The sequence below is a fragment of the Oncorhynchus nerka genome, linkage group LG12 (genome assembly GCF_034236695.1).
Source record: "Oncorhynchus nerka isolate Pitt River linkage group LG12, Oner_Uvic_2.0, whole genome shotgun sequence".
Taxonomy (NCBI): domain Eukaryota; kingdom Metazoa; phylum Chordata; class Actinopteri; order Salmoniformes; family Salmonidae; genus Oncorhynchus; species Oncorhynchus nerka.
This window is the reverse complement of record NC_088407.1, coordinates 89,453,485-89,470,533: the sequence shown is the minus strand read 5'-3', so window position 1 is coordinate 89,470,533 and position 17,049 is coordinate 89,453,485. Positions and strand designations below refer to the sequence as shown.

The 17,049-nt window shown below is 50.6% G+C and overlaps 1 protein-coding gene across 1 annotated transcript in view; it reads left to right on the top strand.

The window, feature by feature from the left end:
* galnt16 (UDP-N-acetyl-alpha-D-galactosamine:polypeptide N-acetylgalactosaminyltransferase 16) overlaps nt 1-17,049 on the top strand; it is a 92,400-nt gene that overhangs the window by 70,078 nt on the left and 5,273 nt on the right. Inside the window, exons 9-12 of the mRNA XM_065025947.1 lie at nt 1,248-1,351; nt 6,768-6,894; nt 7,731-7,823; nt 9,329-9,412. Coding sequence (XP_064882019.1) covers nt 1,248-1,351; nt 6,768-6,894; nt 7,731-7,823; nt 9,329-9,412 — 408 coding nt within the window. The remainder of the gene's footprint in view (nt 1-1,247; nt 1,352-6,767; nt 6,895-7,730; nt 7,824-9,328; nt 9,413-17,049) is intronic.

Genomic DNA, 17,049 nt, shown 5'->3' with positions numbered 1-17,049 from the left:
CACTGCCTATCAGGTAGTTATGTTGATGTGGTCTCCACACTGCCTATCAGGTAGTTATGTTGATGTGGTCTCCACACTGCCTATCAGGTAGTTATGTTGATGTGGTCTCCACACTGCCTATCAGGTGCCTCCATCAGGTAGTTATGTTGATGTGGTCTCCACACTGCCTATCAGGTAGTTATGTTGATGTGGTCTCCACCCTGCCTATCAGGTAGTTATGTTGATGCGGTCTCCACCCTGCCTATCAGGTAGTTATGTTGATGTGGTCTCCACACTGCCTATCAGGTAGTTATGTTGATGTGGTCTCCACCCTGCCTATCAGGTAGTTATGTTGATGTGGTCTCCACCCTGCCTATCAGGTAGTTATGTTGATGCGGTCTCCACCCTGCCTATCAGGTAGTTATGTTGATGCGGTCTCCACACTGCCTATCAGGTAGTTATGTTGATGCGGTCTCCACCCTGCCTATCAGGTAGTTATGTTGATGTGGTCTCCACACAAAAGTTGTAGAATGTTTGCTGATAAAAAACATCACAAAAAGACAAGAGTAAAGATGACATGATTCCTTAGTCCGCCATGTTTGTTCTGCATCTGAGCCTACCTCCAGTCTCCACTGTGTGTATCAGACAGTCTGTCCTGCTCAACCTACCTCCAGTCTCCTCCTGTGTGTATCAGACAGTCTGTCCTCCTGTGTGTATCAGACAGTCTGTCCTGCTGAACCTACCTCCAGTCTCCTCCTGTGTGTATCAGACAGTCTGTCCTCCTGTGTGTATCAGACAGTCTGTCCTCCTGTGTGTATCAGACAGTCTGTCCTCCTGTGTGTATCAGACAGTCAGTCCTCTGTCCTCCTGTGTGTATCAGACAGTCTGTCCTCCTGTGTGTATCAGACAGTCTGTCCTCCTGTGTGTATCAGACAGTCAGTCCTCCTGTGTGTATCAGACAGTCAGTCCTCCTGTGTGTATCAGACAGTCTGTCCTTTGTCCTCCTGTGTGTATCAGACTGTCTGTCCTCCTGTGTGTATCAGGCAGTCTGTCCTCCTGTGTGTATCAGACAGTCTGTCCTCCTGTGTGTATCAGGCAGTCTGTCCTCCTGTGTGTATCAGACAGTCAGTCCTCCTGTGTGTATCAGACAGTCAGTCCTCCTGTGTGTATCAGACAGTCTGTCCTCCTGTGTGTGTCAGGCAGTCTGTCCTCCTGTGTTCTCTGCTACAGAACTCCAGTGATTGCAGCTCCTGTGTTCTCTGCTACAGAACTCCAGTGATTGCAGGAGGGATCTTTGTGATGGACAAGAGCTGGTTCAACCACCTGGGGCAGTACGACACTCACATGGACATCTGGGGAGGGGAGAACTTTGGTGAGATCACTGGGGGGGAGGAGAGAACTTTGGTGAGATCACTGGGGGGGAGGAGAGAACTTTGGTGAGATCACTGGGGGGGGAGAACTTTGGTTAGATCACTGGGGGAGAACTTTGGTGAGATCACTGGGGGAGAACTTTGGTGAGATCACTGGGGGAGAGAACTTTGGTGAGATCACTGGGGGAGGAGAGAACTTTGGTGAGATCACTGGGGGAGAGAACTTTGGTGAGATCACTGGGAGGGGGAGGGGAGGAGAGAACTTCAGTGAGATCACTGGGGGGGGAGGGGAGGGGAGGAGAGAACTTTGGTGAGATCACTGGGGGGAGAACTTTGGTGAGATCACTGGGGGAGGAGAGAACTTTGGTGAGATCACTGGGGGGAGGAGAGAACTTTGGTGAGATCATTGGAAGGGGGAGGAGAGAACTTTGGTGAGATCACTGGGGAGGGGAGGAGAGAACTTTGGTGAGATCACTGGGAGGGGGAGAACTTTGGTGAGATCACTGGGAGGGGGAGAACTTTGGTGAGATCACTGGGGGGGAGAACTTTGGTGAGATCACTGGGGGGAGAGAACATTGGTGAGATCATTGGAAGGGGGAGGAGAGAACTTTGGTGAGATCACTGGGGGAGGAGAGAACTTTGGTGAGATCACTGGGGGGGGAGGAGAGAACTTTGGTGAGATCACTAGGGGGGGGGGGGTGTTCGTGTGCATGCGTGAGTTTGACTGTTTAATTCACTGAGACTGTTTCTGTCCTGTCTGATTGGATAAACCAAAGATATCTGGAGAGAAGGACATAATGTAATAATAATGTAATGTCCAGACAGACCAGACCAGACCGGTATATATCATGTTACAGTAGGACCCCAGAGATACCAACACATTGACTATGTAACAGACCTGGGTTTTGACAAATTACTTTGAATACAGATGTGGGATCTTTATTTGACCAGAATAAAAAAAAACATCCATCTGGCACTCCATCGAAAGCTTAGTATTTCAACCCACACATACATACTCTCTCTCTCTCACTCTCTCTGTCTCTCTCACACTCACTCACTCACTCACTCACTTATCCACTCACTCACTCACTCACTTATCCACTCACTCACTCACTCACTCACTCACTCACTCACTCACTCACTCACTCTCCTCCAATACCTATTTCATAACTTCTGGCACACACCATCTGGCCCATTAACCTGACTGACAAATGGCTTAGATAGGATCTCAACATTAACCTGACTGACATATGGCTTAGATAGGATCTCAACATTAACCTGACTGACATATGGCTTAGATAGGATCTCAACATTAACCTGACTGACATATGGCTTAGATAGGATCTCAACATTAACCTGACTGACATATGGCTTTAGATAGGATCTCAACATTAACCTGACTGACATATGGCTTAGATAGGATCTCAACATTAACCTGACTGACATATGGCTTAGATAGGATCTCAACATTAACCTGACTGACATATGGCTTTAGATAGGATCTCAACATTAACCTGACTGACATATGGCTTAGATAGGATCTCAACATTAACCTGACTGACATATGGCTTTAGATAGGATCTCAACATTAACCTGACTGACATATGGCTTAGATAGGATCTCAACATTAACCTGACTGACATATGGCTTAGATAGGATCTCAACATTAACCTGACTGACATATGGCTTAGATAGGATCTCAACATTAACCTGACTGACATATGGCTTAGATAGGATCTCAACATTAACCTGACTGACATATGGCTTAGATAGGATCTCAACATTAACCTGACTGACATATGGCTTAGATAGGATCTCAACATTAACCTGACTGACATATGGCTTAGATAGGATCTCAACATTAACCTGACTGACATATGGCTTAGATAGGATCTCAACATTAACCTGACTGACATATGGCTTACATAGGTTTTGACAGCAGACCATTAAAACACTATCGCCACCTACTGAATATAACTGACTGATGATTGGTGTGACTGGACCAGCTGGTGATTGATGATGTGACTGGACCAGCTGGTGATTGATGATGTGACTGGACCAGCTGGTGATTGATGATGTGACTGGACCAGCTGGTGATTGATGGTGTGACTGGACCAGCTGGTGATTGATGATGTGACTGGACCAGCTGGTGATTGATGATGTGACTGGACCAGCTGGTGATTGATGATGTGATTGGACCAGCTGGTGATTGATGATGTGACTGGACCAGCTGGTGATTGATGGTGTGACTGGACCCGCTGGTGATTGATGATGTGACTGGACCAGCTGGTGATTGATGATGTGACTGGACCAGCTGGTGATTGATGATGTGACTGGACCAGCTGGTGATTGATGGTGTGACTGGACCAGCTGGTGATTGATGGTGTGACTGGACCAGCTGGTGATTGATGATGTGATTGGACCAGCTGGTGATTGATGTGACTGGACCAGCTGGTGATTGATGATTTGACTGGACCAGCTGGTGATTGATGATGTGACTGGACCAGCTGGTGATTGATGATGCGACTGGACCAGCTGGTGATTGATGTGACTGGACCAGCTGGTGATTGATGATGTGACTGGACCAGCTGGTGATTGATGATGTGACTGGACCAGCTGGTGATTGATGATGTGACTGGACCAGCTGGTGATTGATGATGTGACTGGACCAGCTGGTGATTGATGATGTGACTGGACCAGCTGTGACTGGACCAGCTGGTGATTGATGTGACTGGACCAGCTGGTGATTGATGATGTGACTGGACCAGCTGGTGATTGATGATGTGATTGGACCAGCTGGTGATTGATGACGTGACTGGACCAGCTGGTGATTGATGTGACTGGACCAGCTGGTGATTGATGATGTGACTGGACCAGCTGGTGATTGATGATGTGATTGGACCAGCTGGTGATTGATGTGACTGGACCAGCTGGTGATTGATGGTGTGATTGGACCAGCTGGTGATTGATGATGTGACTGGACGAGCTGGTTATTGATGATGTGACTGGACCAGCTGGTGATTGATGATGTGACTGGACCAGCTGGTGATTGATGATGTGACTGGACCAGCTGGTGATTGATGATGTGACTGGACCAGCTGGTGATTGATGATGTGACTGGACCAGCTGGTCATTGATGTGACTGGACCAGCTGGTGATTGATGATGTGACTGGACCAGCTGGTGATTGATGATGTGACTGGACCAGCTGGTGATTGATGATGTGACTGGACCAGCTGGTGATTGATGATGTGACTGGACCAGCTGGTGATTGATGATGTGACTGGACCAGCTGGTCATTGATGTGACTGGACCAGCTGGTGATTGATGATGTGACTGGACCAGCTGGTTATTGATGATGTGACGGGACCAGCTGGTGATTGATGATGTGACTGGACCAGCTGGTGATTGATGATGTGACTGGACCAGCTGGTTATTGATGATGTGACTGGACCAGCTGGTGATTGATGATGTGACTGGACCAGCTGGTGATTGATGATGTGATTGGACCAGCTGGTGACTGATGATGTGACTGGACCAGCTGGTGATTGATGATGTGACTGGACCAGCTGGTGATTGATGATGTGACTGGACCAGCTGGTGATTGATGATGTGACTGGACCCGCTGGTGATTGATGATGTGACTGGACCAGCTGGTGATTGATGATGTGACTGGACCAGCTGGTTATTGATGACGTGACTGGACCAGCTGGTGATTGATGACGTGACTGGACCAGCTGGTGATTGATGACGTGACTGGACCAGCTGGTTATTGATGATGTGACTGGACCAGCTGGTGATTGATGATGTGATTGGACCAGCTGGTGATTGATGTGACTGGACCAGCTGGTGATTGATGATGTGACTGGACCAGCTGGTTATTGATGATATGATTGGACCCGCTGGTGATTGATGATGTGACTGGACCAGCTGGTGATTGATGATGTGACTGGACCAGCTGGTGATTGATGATGTGACTGGACCAGCTGGTGATTGATGATGTGACTGGACCAGCTGGTGATTGATGATGTGACTGGACCAGCTGGTGATTGATGATTTGACTGGACCAGCTGGTGATTGATGATGTGACTGGACCAGCTGGTGATTGATGATGTGACTGGACCAGCTGGTGATTGATGATGTGACTGGACCAGCTGGTGATTGATGTGACTGGACCAGCTGGTGATTGATGATGTGACTGGACCAGCTGGTGATTGATGATTTGACTGGACCAGCTGGTGATTGATGATGTGACTGGACCAGCTGGTGATTGATGATGCGACTGGACCAGCTGGTGATTGATGTGACTGGACCAGCTGGTGATTGATGATGTGACTGGACCAGCTGGTGATTGATGATGTGACTGGACCAGCTGGTGATTGATGATGTGACTGGACCAGCTGGTGATTGATGATTTGACTGGACCAGCTGGTGATTGATGATGTGACTGGACCAGCTGGTGATTGATGATGCTACTGGGCCAGCTGGTGATTGATGTGACTGGACCAGCTGGTGATTGATGATGTGACTGGACCAGCTGGTGATTGATGATGTGACTGGACCAGCTGGTGATTGATGATGTGACTGGACCAGCTGGTGATTGATGATGTGACTGGACCAGCTGGTGATTGATGATGTGACTGGACCAGCTGGTGATTGATGATATGATTGGACCAGCTGGTGATTGATGATTTGACTGGACCAGCTGGTGATTGATGATGTGACTGGACCAGCTGGTGATTGATGATGCTACTGGGCCAGCTGGTGATTGATGTGACTGGACCAGCTGGTGATTGATGATGTGACTGGACCAGCTGGTGATTGATGATGTGACTGGACCAGCTGGTGATTGATGGTGTGACTGGACCAGCTGGTGATTGATGGTGTGATTGGACCAGCTGGTGACTGATGATGTGACTGGACCAGCTGGTGATTGATGTGACTGGACCAGCTGGTGATTGATGATGTGACTGGACCAGCTGGTGATTGATGATGTGACTGAACCAGCTGGTGATTGATGATGTGACTGGACCAGCTGGTGATTGATGGTGTGACTGGACCAGCTGGTGATTGATGATGTGACTGGACCAGCTGGTGATTGATGATGTGACTGGACCAGCTGGTGATTGATGATGTGATTGGACCAGCTGGTGATTGATTGACCTTATGTGTCTGCTGCAGTGTGCTCTGTAGCAGGTTAACTGGGATTATGAAGATTTGACTGTTTTGTGTGGATGTGTGTAGGTTTTAATCTCCCCTATATAAACATGTCTATATTAACATATGACCTTAACTCATACATCTCTCTCTCAGAGCTGTCCTTCAGGGTGTGGATGTGTGGTGGGAGCCTGGAGATTCTGTTAGGGTTTAGGGCTAGGGCTAGGGTTTCCCTGTACATACTGTGTCCCTCCCTCCTCAGAGCTGTCCTTCAGGGTGTGGATGTGTGGCGGGAGCCTGGAGATTCTGCCCTGCAGCAGGGTGGGACACGTCTTCAGGAAGCGACATCCCTACGACTTCCCAGGAGGCAACGCTCTCACATACATCAGGTAAGTGAGCTTGGCTGGGTCACTCTGATATCCATTCTACAGATGCACACACACAGACACACAACTATAGACACACACTCTAGTCCTGCCTGTAAAAACAAAACTATTCTCGGGAATCCTAGCCATTCCGAAAACGTCTTCTCGGGGACTCCATTCCGAAAACGTCTTCTCGGGGACTCCATTCCGAAAACGTCTTCTCGGGGACTCCATTCCGAAAACGTCTTCTCGGGGACTCCATTCCAACTGTCTTCTCGGGGACTCCATTCCAAACGTCTTCTCGGGGACTCCATTCCAAACGTCTTCTCGGGGACTCCATTCCAAACGTCTTCTCGGGGACTCCATTCCAAACGTCTTCTCGGGACTCCATTCCAAACGTCTTCTCGGGGACTCCATTCCAACGTCTTCTCGGGGACTCCATTCCAAACGTCTTCTCGGGGACTCCATTCCAAACGTCTTCTCGGGGACTCCATTCCAAACGTCTTCTCGGGGACTCCATTCCAACGGTCTTCTCGGGGACTCCATTCCAACTGTCTTCTCGGGGACTCCCAGCCGTTTCAAACCTCTTCTCGGGGACTCCCAGCCATTTCAAACCTCTTCTTGGGGACCCTCCTCTCGGGGACATGACATCTATTCCAGAACTAGCATACCTGATTCAACTAGTCTACTAATCCTCAAACCCTTGGAGGATCAGGTGAGATAGTTCAGAGCTACGACGCAACTGAAATGTCTGGGGTCATGACAGAGAGGAAGGAACAGCGGAACTGTGTGATTATCCTACCCAACCAGATGTGTGTGTGTGTGTGTGTGTGTGTGTGTGTGTGTGTGTGTGTGGTCAGGAACACGCGTCGGGCAGCGGAGGTGTGGATGGATGAGTATAAACAGTACTACTACTCAGCGAGGCCCTCAGCGCAGGGCAAGGCCTTCGGCAGGTTAGTAGTCCTCTCTGGTACCTTTTAACCAACACTATTCATATCTTTGCTGTTGGATGAAAACATTTCCAAAACAGAAACTTTTCAGGAAATGGAAAAACTGCCATATTTTTCTCTCCCCCTCTCACCCTTCCCCCTTCCCCCTCCCCCTTCCCCCTCCCCTTCCCCCTCTCCCCTTCCCCTCTCCCTTTCCCTCTCCCCTTCCTTCTCTCCCCTCCCCTCTCCCTTCTCTCTCCCCTCCCCCTCTCCCCTTCTCTCTCCCCTTCTCTCTCCCCTTCTCTCTCCCCTTCTCTCTCCCCCTTCTCTCTCCCCTTCTCTCTCTCCCCTTCTCTCTCCCCTTTTCTCTCTCCTCTCCCCTCCCCTCTCCCTCTTCTCTCTCCCCTCCCCTGTCCCCTTCTCTCTCCCCTTCCCCTCTCCCCTCCCTCTCCCCCTTCCCCTCTCCCCTCCCCCTCCTCTCACCCTTCCCCCTTTGCTCACACCTTCATCTCCCCCTTCCCCCTTTGCTCACGCCTTCACCTCCCCATCTCCCCTTCTCCTTCCCCTCTCTCCCCTTTCCCTTCTCCCTCTCCCTTTCCCTTCCCCCTCTCCCCTTTCCCCTTTCCCCCTCTCCCCTCTCCCACCTTTCCCTCTCCCCTTTCCCTTCCCCCTCTCCCTTCTCCCTCTCCCCTTCTCCCCCTCCCCTCTCCCCTTCTCCCCTCTCCCCTTCTCCCCTCCCCTTCTCCCCCCTCTCCCCTCTCCCCTTTCCTTCCCCCTCTCCCCTTCCCCCCTCTTCCCTTCCCTTCCCCCTCCCTTCCCCTCTTCCCTTCCCCTCTCCCCTCCCTCCCTCTCCCTTTCCCTTCCCCCTCTCCCCTTTCCCCCTTCCCCCTCCCCTTTCCCTTCTTCCTCTCCCCCTCTCCCCTTTCCCCTCTCCCCCTTCCCCCTCTCCCCTCTCTCCCCTTCTCCCTCTCCCTTCTCCCCTTCTCCCTCTCCCCTTCTCCCCCTCTCCCTCTCCCCTTTCCCTTCCCTCTCTCCCCTTCCCTCTCTCCCCTTCCCCCTCTCCCTCCCCTTTCCCTTCCCCCTCTCCCTTTCCTTTCCCTTCCCCCCTCCCCTTTCCCTTTCCCTTCCCCCCTCCCCTTTCCCTTCGCCCTCTCCCCTTCCCCCTCTCCCCTCTCCCCCTTTCCCCTCTCCCCCTTCCCCCTCTCCCCCTCTCCCCCTCTCCCCCTTTCCCTCTCCCCTTTCCCTTCCCCTCTCTCCCCCTCTCCCCCTTTCCCTCTTTCCCTTCCCCTTTCTCCTCTCCCCTTCTCACCTCCCCTTCTCCCCCTCTCCCCCTCTCCCTTTCCCTTCCCCTCCCCTTCCCCTCTTCCTTCCCCCTCTTCCCTTCCCTTCCCCTCTCCCTTCCCCTTCCCCCTCTTCCCTCCCCCTCTTCCCTTCCCCCTCTCCCTTCCCCTTCCCCTCTTCCCTTCCCCCTCTTCCCTTCCGCCTCTCCCCCTCTCCTTCTCCCTCTCCATGCTCATTCCTTCCTGTAGCATTGCGGACCGGCTGACTCTACGACACAGGCTGAACTGCAAGTCTTTCCATTGGTATATGGAGAACGTTTACCCTGAGCTAAGGTGAGAGGGGAGAGTCTCTACCAGACAGGTGAGAGTCTCTACCAGACAGGTGACAGGTGAGAGTCTCTACCAGACAGGTGAGAGGGGAGAGTCTCTACCAGACAGGTGAGAGGGGAGAGTCTCTACCAGACAGGTGAGAGGGGAGAGTCTCTACCAGACAGGTGAGAGGGAGAGGGGAGAGTCTCTACCAGACAGGTGAGAGGGGAGAGTCTCTACCAGACAGGTGAGAGGGGAGAGGGGAGAGTCTCTACCAGACAGGTGAGAGGGGAGAGGGGAGAGTCTCTAACAGACAGGTGAGAGGTGAGAGGGGAGAGTCTCTACCAGACAGGTGAGAGGGGAGAGGGGAGAGTCTCCACTGGCTAACCAGACAGGTTAGAGAGAGTCTACTGGATAACCAGACAGGTGAGAGGAGAGAGTCTCTACTGGCTAACCAGACAGGTGAGAGGAGAGAGTCTCTACTGGCTAACCAGACAGGTGAGAGGAGAGAGTCTCTACTGGCTAACCAGACAGGTGAGAGGAGAGAGTCTCTACTGGCTAACCAGACAGGTTAGAGAGAGTCTCTACTGGCTAACCAGACAGGTCTTGTTCCCCTCTCTCCATTAATTCATGTTCCCCTCTCTCTCCATTACCTCATGTTCCCCTCTCTCGGTCCATTACCTCATGTTCCCCTCTTTCTCCATTACCTCCTGTTCATATCTCTCTCCATTACCTCCTGTTCCCCTCTCTCTACATTACCTCATGTTCCCCTCTTTCTCCATTACCTCATGTTCCGCTCTCTCCCCATTACCTCATGTTCCCCTCTCTCTCCATTACCTCTTGTTCCTCTCTCTCCATTACCTCATGTTCCTCTCTCTCTCCATTACCTCATGTTCCTCTCTCTCCATTACCTCCTGTTCCCCTCTCTCCGTTACCTCATGTTCCTTTCTCTCTCCATTACCTCCTGTTCCCCTCTCTCCATTACCTCCTGTTCCCCTATTTCTTCATTACCTCATTTTCCCATCTCCTCATTACCTCCTGTTCCCCTCTCTCCGTTACCTCCTGTTCCTCTCTCTTCCATTACCTCATGTTCCCCTCTCTCCATTACCTCATGTTCCCCTCTCTCTCCATTACCTCATGTTCCCCTCTCTCTCCATTACCTCATGTTCCCCTCTCTCCATTACCTCCTGTTCCCCTCTCTCCATTACCTCCTGTTCCCCTATTTCTTCATTACCTAATTTTCCCATATCCTCATTACCTCATGTTCCCCTCTCTCTCTCCATTACCTCCTGTTCCCCTCTCTCTCCATTAAATCCTGTTCCCCTCTCTCTATCCATGATCTCCTGTTCCCCTCTCTCTATCCATGATCTCCTGTTCCCCTCTCTCTATCCATGATCTCCTGTTCCCCTCTCTCTCCATTACCTCCTGTTCCCCTCTCTCTCCATTACCTCATGTTCCCCTCTCTCTATCCATGATCTCCTGTTCCCCTCTCTCTCCATTACCTCCTGTTCCCCTCTCTCTCCATTACCTCATGTTCCCCTCTCTCTCTATTACCTCATGTTCCTCTCTCTCCATTACCTCATGTTCCCCTCTCTCTATCCATGATCTCCTGTTCCCCTCTCTCTCCATTACCTCCTGTTCCCCTCTCTCTCTATTACCTCATGTTCCCCTCTCTCTCCATTACCTCCTGTTCCTCTCTCTCTCCATTACTTCATGTTCCCCTCTCTCTCCATTACCTCATGTTCCCTCTCTCATTACCTCATGTTCCCCTCTCTCTCCATTACCTCATGTTCTGTTCCCCTCCATTACCTCATGTTCCTCTCTCTCTCCATTACCTCATGTTCCTCTCTCTCTCCATTACCTCATGTTCCCTCTCATTACCTCCTGTGCCTCTCTCTCCATTACCTCCTGTGCCTCTCTCTCCATTACCTCATGTTCCCCTCTCTCTCCATTACCTCATGTTCCTCTCTCTCTCATTACCTCATGTTCCCCCTCTCTCTCTCCTCCATTACCTCCTGTTCCCCTCTCTCTCCATTACCTCATGTTCCCCTCTCTCCATTACCTCCTGTTCCCCTCCTCTCCATTACCTCCTGTTCCCCTCTCTCTCCATTACCTCCTGTTCCCCTCTCTCTCCATTACCTCATGTTCCTCTCTCTCTCCATTACCCCATGTTCCTCTCTCTCTCCATTACCTCATGTTCCCCTCTCTCTCCATTACCTCATGTTCCCCTCTCTCTCCATTACCTCATGTTCCTCTCTCTCTCCATTACCTCATGTTCCCCTCTCTCTCCATTACCTCCTGTTCCCCTCTCTCTCCATTACCTCCTGTTCCCCTCTCTCTCCATTACCTCCTGTTCCCCTCTCTCTCCATTACCTCCTGTTCCTCTCTCTCTCCATTACCTCATGTTCCTCTCTCTCTCCATTACCTCATGTTCCCCTCTCTCCATTACCTCATGTTCTTCTCTCTCTCCATTTCCTCCTGTTCCCCTCTCTCTCCATTTCCTCATGTTCCCCTCTCTCCATTACCTCATGTTCCTCTCTCTCTCCATTTCCTCCTGTTCCCCTCTCTCTCCATTTCCTCATGTTCCTCTCTCTCTCCATTACCTCATGTTCCTCTCTCTCTCCATTACCTCATGTTCCTCTCTCTCTCCATTACCTCATGTTCCTCTCTCTCTCCATTACCTCATGTTCCTCTCTCTCTCCATTACCTCCTGTTCCTCTCTCTCTCCATTAACTCCTGTTCCCCTCTCTCTCCATTAGTCCTGTTCCTCTCTCTCTCCATTAACTCCTGTTCCCCTCTCTCTCCATTAACTCCTGTTCCTCTCTCTCTCCATTAACTCCTGTTCCCCTCTCTCTCCATTACCTCATGTTCCTCTCTCTCTCCATTACCTCATGTTCCCCTCTCTCTCCATTACCTCCTGTTCCCCTCTCTCCATTACCTCATGTTCCTCTCTCTCTCCATTACCTCCTGTTCCCCTCACTCCATTACCTCATGTTCCCCTCTCTCTCCATTACCTCCTGTTCCCCTCTCTCCATTACCTCATGTTCCCCTCTCTCTCCATTACCTCATGTTCCCCTCTCTCTCCATTACCTCCTGTTCCCCTCTCTCCATTACCTCATGTTCCTCTCTCTCTCCATTACCTCCTGTTCCCCTCTCTCCATTACCTCATGTTCCCCTCTCTCTCCATTACCTCCTGTTCCCTCTCTCCATTACCTCATGTTCCCCCTCTCTCCATTACCTCATGTTCCCCTCTCTCCATTACCTCATGTTCCCTCTCTCTCCATTAACTCATTACCTCCTGTTCCCCTCTTACTCCTGTTCCCCTCTCTCCATTACCTCCTGTTCCCCTCTCTCTCCATTACCTCCTGTTCCCCTCTCTCCATTACCATTACCTCCTGTTCCATTACCTCTCTCTCCATTACCTCATGTTCCTCTCTCTTTCTCCATTACCTCATGTTCCCCTCTCTCCATTACCTCATGTTCCTCTCTCTCTCCATTTCCTCCTGTTCCCCTCTCTTTCCTCATGTTCCATTACCTCATGTTCCTCTCTCTCTCCATTACCTCATGTTCCTCTCTCTCTCCATTACCTCATGTTCCTCTCTCTCTCCATTACCTCATGTTCCTCTCTCTCTCCATTACCTCATGTTCCTCTCTCTCTCCATTACCTCCTGTTCCTCTCTCTCATTAACTCCTGTAACTCTCTCCATTAGTCCTGTTCCCCATTAACTCTCTCTCTCCATTACCTCATGTTCCTCTCTCTCTCCATTAACTCCTGTTCCCCTCTCTCTCCATTACCTCATGTTCCTCTCTCTCTCCATTACCTCATGTTCCCCTCTCTCTCCATTACCTCATGTTCCTCTCTCTCTCCATTACCTCATGTTCCCCCTCTCTCCATTACCTCATGTTCCATTACCTCTCCTCTCTCCATTACCTCATGTTCCTGTTCCCCTCTCTCTCCATTACCTCATGTTCCCCTCTCTCTCCATTACCTCCTGTTCCCCTCTCTCCATTACCTCATGTTCCTCTCTCTCCATTACCTCCTGTTCCCCTCTCTCCATTACCTCATGTTCCTCTCTCTCCATTACCTCCTGTTCCCCTCTCTCCATTACCTCATGTTCCCCTCTCTCTCCATTACCTCATGTTCCCCTCTCTCTCCATTACCTCATGTTCCCCTCTCTCTCCATTACCTCATGTTCCCCTCTCTCCATTACCTCATGTTCCCCTCTCTCTCCATTACCTCATGTTCCCCTCTCTCTCCATTACCTCCTGTTCCCCTCTCTCCATTACCTCATGTTCCTCTCTCTCTCCATTACCTCCTGTTCCCCTCACTCCATTACCTCATGTTCCCCTCTCTCTCCATTACCTCATGTTCCCCTCTCTCTCCATTACCTCATGTTCCCCTCTCTCTCCATTACCTCATGTTCCCCCCTCTCTCCATTACCTCATGTTCCTCTCTCTCCATTACCTCATGTTCCCCTCTCTCTCCATCCATGTTCCCTCTCCACCTCATGTTCCTCTCTCTCTCCATTAATTACCTCATGTTCCCCTCTCTCCATTACCTCCTGTTCCCTCTCTCCATTACCTCATGTTCCCCTCTCCTCCATTACCTCATGTTCCCTCTCTCTCCATTACCTCCTGTTCCCCTCTCTCCATTACCTCATGTTCCCCTCTCTCCCATTACCTCATGTTCCCCTCTCTCCCATTACCCCTGTTCCCTCTCTCCATTACCTCATGTTCCCCCTCTCTCCATTACCTCATGTTCCCCTCTCTCCATTACCTCATGTTCCTCCTCTCTCCATTACCTCATGTTCCCTCTCTCCCATTACCTCCTGTTCCTCTCCCCTCATGTTCCCTCTCTCTCCATTACCTCTGTTCCCTCTCCCATTACCTCATGTTCCCTCCTCCATTACCTCATGTTCCCCATCTCTCCATTACCTCATGTTCCCCTCTCTCTCCATTACCTCATGTTCCCCTCTCTCTCCATTACCTCATGTTCCCATCCTCATGTTCCCCTCTCTCCATTACCTCTGTTCCTCTCTCCCATTACCTCATGTTCCTCTCTCCATTACCCATGTTCCCCTCTCCATCTCTCCTCTCTCCATTACCTTGTTCCTTCCCCTCATGTTCCCTCTCTCTCCATTACCTCCATGTTCCCTCTCCCATTTCATGTTCCCTTCCCATTACCTCATGTTCTCTCTCTCCATTACTCCTGTTCCCCTCTCTCCATTACCTCATCCCCTCCCCCATTACCTCTGTTCCCCTCTCTCTCCATTACCTCCTGTTCCCTCTCTCTCCATTACCTCATGTTCCCTCTCTCCCATTACCTCATGTTCCCCTCTCTCCATTTCATGTTCCTCTCCCCTCATCCTCTCTCTCCCTCTCTTAACTCCTGTTCCTCTCTCTCCATTACCTCCTGTTCCTTCTCTCCATTACCTCATGTTCCCCTCTCTCCATTACTCTGTTCTCCCTTACCTCTGTTCCCTCTCTCCCATTACCTCATGTTCCTCTCTCTCCATTACCTCATGTTCCCCTCTCTCTCATTACCTCCTGTTCCCCTCTCTCTCCATTGCCTTCCTGTTCCCCTCCCCATTACCTCTGTTCCTCTCTCTCTCCATTACCTCATGTTCCTTCTCTCCATTACCTCATGTTCCCTCTCTCCATTACCTCATGTTCCTCTCTCTCCATTACCTCCTGTTCCCTCTCTCCCATTACCTCATGTTCCCCTCTCTCCATTACCTCATGTTCCCTCTCTCTCATTTCCTGTTCCTCTCCATTTCTCATGTTCTCTCTCTCCATTACCTCATGTTCTCTCTCCTTACCTCATGTCCTTCTCTCCATTACCTCCTGTTCCTCTCTCTCTCCATTACCTCATGTTCCTCTTCTCCCATTACCTCATGTTCCTCTCTCTCTCCATTGCTCCTGTTCTCTCTCCTTTTCCTTCCCCATTACCTCATGTTCCTCTCTCTCCATTACCTCATGTTCCTCTCTCCCATTTCCTGTTCCCCCTCTCATTACCTCTGTTCCTCTCTCTCCATTAACCCTGTTCCTTCCCATTACCTCATGTTCCCTCTCTCCATTAACTTGTTCCTTCTCCCCATTACCTCTGTTCCCCTCTCTCCATTACTCTCCCTTCCATTAACTCATGTTCCCCCTCCATTACCTCATGTTCCCTCTCTCCATTACCTCCCTCTCTCTCCATTACTTTTCCTTCTCCCCATCTCTCTCTCTCTCCTCTCTCCTTTTCCTTCCCCCCATCTCTCTCTCTCTCTTACTCCCTTTTTACCTCCTTCCCCATCTCTCTCTCCATCTCTCTCTCTCTCTCCTCCTGTTTCTCTCCATTACCCATGTTCCCCTCTCCATTACCTCATGTTCCCCTCTCTCCCATTACCATGTTCCCCTCTCTCCATTACTCTCTCTCTCCATTTACTTTTCCTTCCCCCTCATCTCTCTCTCTCCTCTCTCTCCTTTTCCTTCCCCATCTCTCTCTCTCCATTACCTCATGTTCTCTCTCTCCATTTTCCTTCCCCATCCTCATCCTCTCTCTCTCTGTTCTCCATTACCCTTTTCCTTCCCCCATCTCTCTCTCCATTACCTCATGTTCCCTCTCCTCCATTACCTCATGTTCCTTCTCCCCTCATCCCTCTCTCTCATTACTCTCTGTTCCCTTTTCCTTCCCCCATCTCTCTCCATTACCTCTGTTCCCCTCTCTCCATTACCTCATGTTCCTTCTCTCCATTAACTCAATGTTCCCTCTCTCCATTACTCATGTTCTCTCTCCCATCCTCTTTCCCCTTCCCCCATCTCTCTCCATTACCTCTGTTCCCCCATCTCTCTCCCCTCCCTTCCTTCCCCCATCTCTCTCTCTCATCTCTCCTGTTCCCCTTCTCCATTACCTCATCCCCATCTCTCCATCCTCTGTTCCCTCTCTCTCCAAAAATTACTCTCTCCTCTTTTCCTTCCCCCATTACTCTCTCTCTCTCCATCTCATGTCTCTCTCTCTCTCATTTTGTTCCTTCCCCCCCATCTCCCCTCTCTCTCCATTACCTCCTCTCTCCCTTTTCCTTCCCCCCTCTCTCTCTCTCCATTACCTCTCTCTCCTTTTCCCCTCTCTCTCCATTACCTCATCCTCTCTCTCTCCATCTCCTCCTGTTCCTTCCCCATTACCTCTGTTCTCTCTCCATTACCTTGTTCCCTCTCCATCCTCATGTTCTCTCTCTCTCCATTACTCCTTTTCCTTCCCCCATCTCTCTCTCTGTATTCCCCCAGCCATCTCTCTCCTCTCTCTCCTTCCTTCCCCATCTCTCTTCTCTCTCTCCTCTTTCCTTCCCCGATTCTTCCTTCCCTTCCCCCATCTTCTCTTCTCTCCCTTTTCCTCTCTCTCTCTCTCCCTTTTTTCCTTCCCCCATCTCTCTCATCTCTCTCCCTTTTCCTTCCCCCTCTCTCTCTCCCCTTTTCCTTTTCTCTTCTCTCCCATCTCCCTTTTCCTTCCCCCCATCTCTCTCTCTCTCCCTTTTCCCCCATCTCTCCCCTCTCCCTTTTCCTTCCCCCATCTCTCTCTCTCTCTCCCTTTTCCTCCCCTCTCTCTCTCTCCCTCTTTTCCTTCCTCTCTCTCTCTCTCTCCTTTTCCTTCCCCCATCTCTCTCTCTCTCTCTCCCTTTTCC